The sequence below is a fragment of the Salvelinus sp. IW2-2015 genome, linkage group LG20, assembly GCF_002910315.2.
Source record: "Salvelinus sp. IW2-2015 linkage group LG20, ASM291031v2, whole genome shotgun sequence".
Classification (NCBI taxonomy): domain Eukaryota; kingdom Metazoa; phylum Chordata; class Actinopteri; order Salmoniformes; family Salmonidae; genus Salvelinus; species Salvelinus sp. IW2-2015.
In genome coordinates, this window is record NC_036860.1 from 6,862,455 (window position 1) to 6,865,065 (window position 2,611).

A 2,611-nucleotide genomic window follows, 5' to 3' on the forward strand; every position below is an offset into this window, starting at 1 on the left:
CTATGCAGGGCGTACGCAGCGAACAAGGAGTCCCACGCCACGCTGGTGTTCCACAACCTGCTGGGGGAGATTGACCAGCAGTACAGCCGCTTCCTGCAGGAGAACAAYGTGCTYTACCAGCACAACCTGCGRCGCATTAAGCAGCACCTGCAGTCCAAGTACCTGGAGAAACCTATGGAGATCGCCCGCATTGTGGCCCGCTGCCTCTGGGAAGAGCAGAGGCTGCTGCAGACCGCCACCACCGCCGCACAGGACGGAACGACGTCTCACCCGTCTGGCACTGTGGTGACGGAGAAACAACAGATCCTGGAGCACAACCTGCAGGACATCAGGAAGAGGGTGCAGGTGAGACTGCATGTTTAGTCCAAAGAATATGTGGTTTTACACAGGCATRTTATTTAAGACCTCATTTGATTTACATGCTTTGCTTGTTACTTTGCTATAGGATATGGAACAAAAGATGAAGATGCTTGAGAATCTCCAGGATGATTTTGACTTCAACTACAAGACCCTTAAAAGTCAGGGTGGTAAGTTTCACTTTTAATATTACATACAATTCYAGATKTATTTTTATTGAATTTTATCTGAATTCATGGATAGGAATTGAGTCTGTTAGAGGCTCTAATTTTATACTCCACTACTACTATTTATTTTGCTTGTTGTTTTGAAACTCTGACCCACCATCAAATACTACCAAATATCACTGACTCTTAAATCTACAGATAACCCACCCAACTCCTCTCCTATTTGCTCAGAGTTGTCCCAGGACATGAATGGGAACAGCCAGGCAGCAGCCACCAGGCAGAAGATGTCTCAGCTGGAACAGATGCTGAGTGCTCTGGACCAGCTCAGGAGGGTAGGGCCCTTATWCACCCCTCCTTAGTGTCCATCTGACCCTACATCGTACACCCCTTCTTGGAGGGTCCTAATACCCTGAATCAGGATAGTCAGAATTTCTGCGATAAGTAGGCTAGGCTAGTTGACATTCTGCTCGAACCACATACGTGTGCAATAAATGACATAAACCTGCATATTTACATGTTTGTTAAATAGTAAGCTATAGAGTTGGGTTAGTCATTCTCTAATTCTCAGCAGCAAGCTCAAACTGTCTGCCSCAARCAGCCTGCTTCCCTATCCGTTGCAGCCCCGACATAAACATTTGGACTCAGCAGCAGTACCTTTCACTACACATGCAGAGRTCTGTGATATGTGTGTTGACATTAATGTGTGCTCGTTCCTTCATTTTCAATTGAGTTAAATKAATATTCATGCTGCTGTCAGGCACTAGATATTTATGAGCRAGATGAGGAGGGCGATAATAGCTGTCTAATATTGGAGAATGTGAGGCTGGAGACTATTTAGTTTAAATTTCCCTGAGGCCAAAATTGTAAAACAAATTCACTAATCATGTTGTCTAACATGATAATCATCCTAAGAATYGTGTGCAATATRTAATCGTAGCCTCGACGTTYGAGAACCGGGCCAGCAACCGGAGGGTTGTCGGTTCGAATCCTAGTGCTGGCAGGGAGTGAGCTGGCAACCGGTGGGYTGGTGCAAGGAAYTTAACYCCCTAAACTGCTCATTGGGCGCTGCACTGYGGCTGATGTCCATCTYGTGTGGATTAATMAAATGTATCTTAAAAGTAATTCCAGAGCCCCCTGAATATCACTTTAAYACTGGTTAAATCAGTGTCTGACAGATGTGCCGTTGTCCCTCTCTGTTGTAGCAAATTGTGACTGAAATGGCAGGGCTGCTGTCAGCCATGGACTTTGTCCAGAAGAACCTGACCGATGACGAGCTGGCTGACTGGAAGAGGAGGCAGCAGATTGCCTGCATCGGAGGACCACCCAACATTTGCCTGGACCGCTTGGAGACATGGTCAGTTACCATTAGTAGCCTTTACTTTCCACGTTAAAATGATTTTATGTGCCCTCCTCATGACCGTACACCATCTCCCCCAACACTCATGTAGAGTAAACGTCAGAGTGGCGAAGAAGGAGAAGTTGCTGTTATTGGTAGTCAATACAAGACACCATAAGATTAAATTGTAGTTCCAAAAGTGTTTAACAAACAAAGTAGCACTGCCATAATGAGGGACCTAGATTAACCTTTGTGACCTCTAGGATTACTTCCCTGGCTGAGTCTCAGCTGCAGATCCGCCAGCAGATCAAGAAGCTGGAGGAGCTCCAGCAGAAGGTGTCCTATAAGGGAGACCCCATCATCCAGCACCGGCCCGCTCTGGAGGAGAAGATAGTGGACTTGTTCAGRACCCTCATGAAGAGGTGGGGAGCTTCTCCAGATCGTTTGGATATTTATTATAGGATTGAATTTGCATAATATTCAGATGTTTTGGATACATGGCATAGCCTTTGGCAAATATGGAGATATTTTGACATTTTATTATGATGGGCATTAGATGAGGCTTCAGAGTTTTGTCTATCACAGACTTCCACCATTGTGCTCTAATGCACCGCCTCTTATCTGGTCGTTGTGTTGCAGTGCGTTCGTGGTGGAAAGGCAGCCTTGTATGCCCATGCATCCAGACAGACCACTGGTCATCAAGACAGGTGTGCAGTTCACCAACAAAGTCAGGTAAGAGGAGCTGCGGGAC

The 2,611-nt window shown here is 46.1% G+C and overlaps 1 protein-coding gene across 2 annotated transcripts in view; it reads left to right on the forward strand.

Annotated features, from left to right (window-relative positions):
• Nucleotides 1–2,603, forward strand: part of LOC111980873 (signal transducer and activator of transcription 3) — a 26,631-nt gene extending 24,028 nt beyond the window's left edge. The window contains exons 3-8 of one of the 2 annotated variants that reach the window (XM_070449170.1): nt 9–345; nt 446–527; nt 723–856; nt 1,727–1,878; nt 2,124–2,282; nt 2,500–2,603. In XM_070449170.1, the coding sequence (XP_070305271.1) occupies nt 9–345; nt 446–527; nt 723–856; nt 1,727–1,878; nt 2,124–2,282; nt 2,500–2,596 (961 nt within the window). In that variant the 3' untranslated portion in view covers nt 2,597–2,603. The remainder of the gene's footprint in view (nt 1–8; nt 346–445; nt 528–722; nt 857–1,726; nt 1,879–2,123; nt 2,283–2,499) is intronic. The other variant, XM_024011918.2, reaches the window with a different exon arrangement.
• Nucleotides 2,604–2,611: the final 8 nt, after the last annotated feature.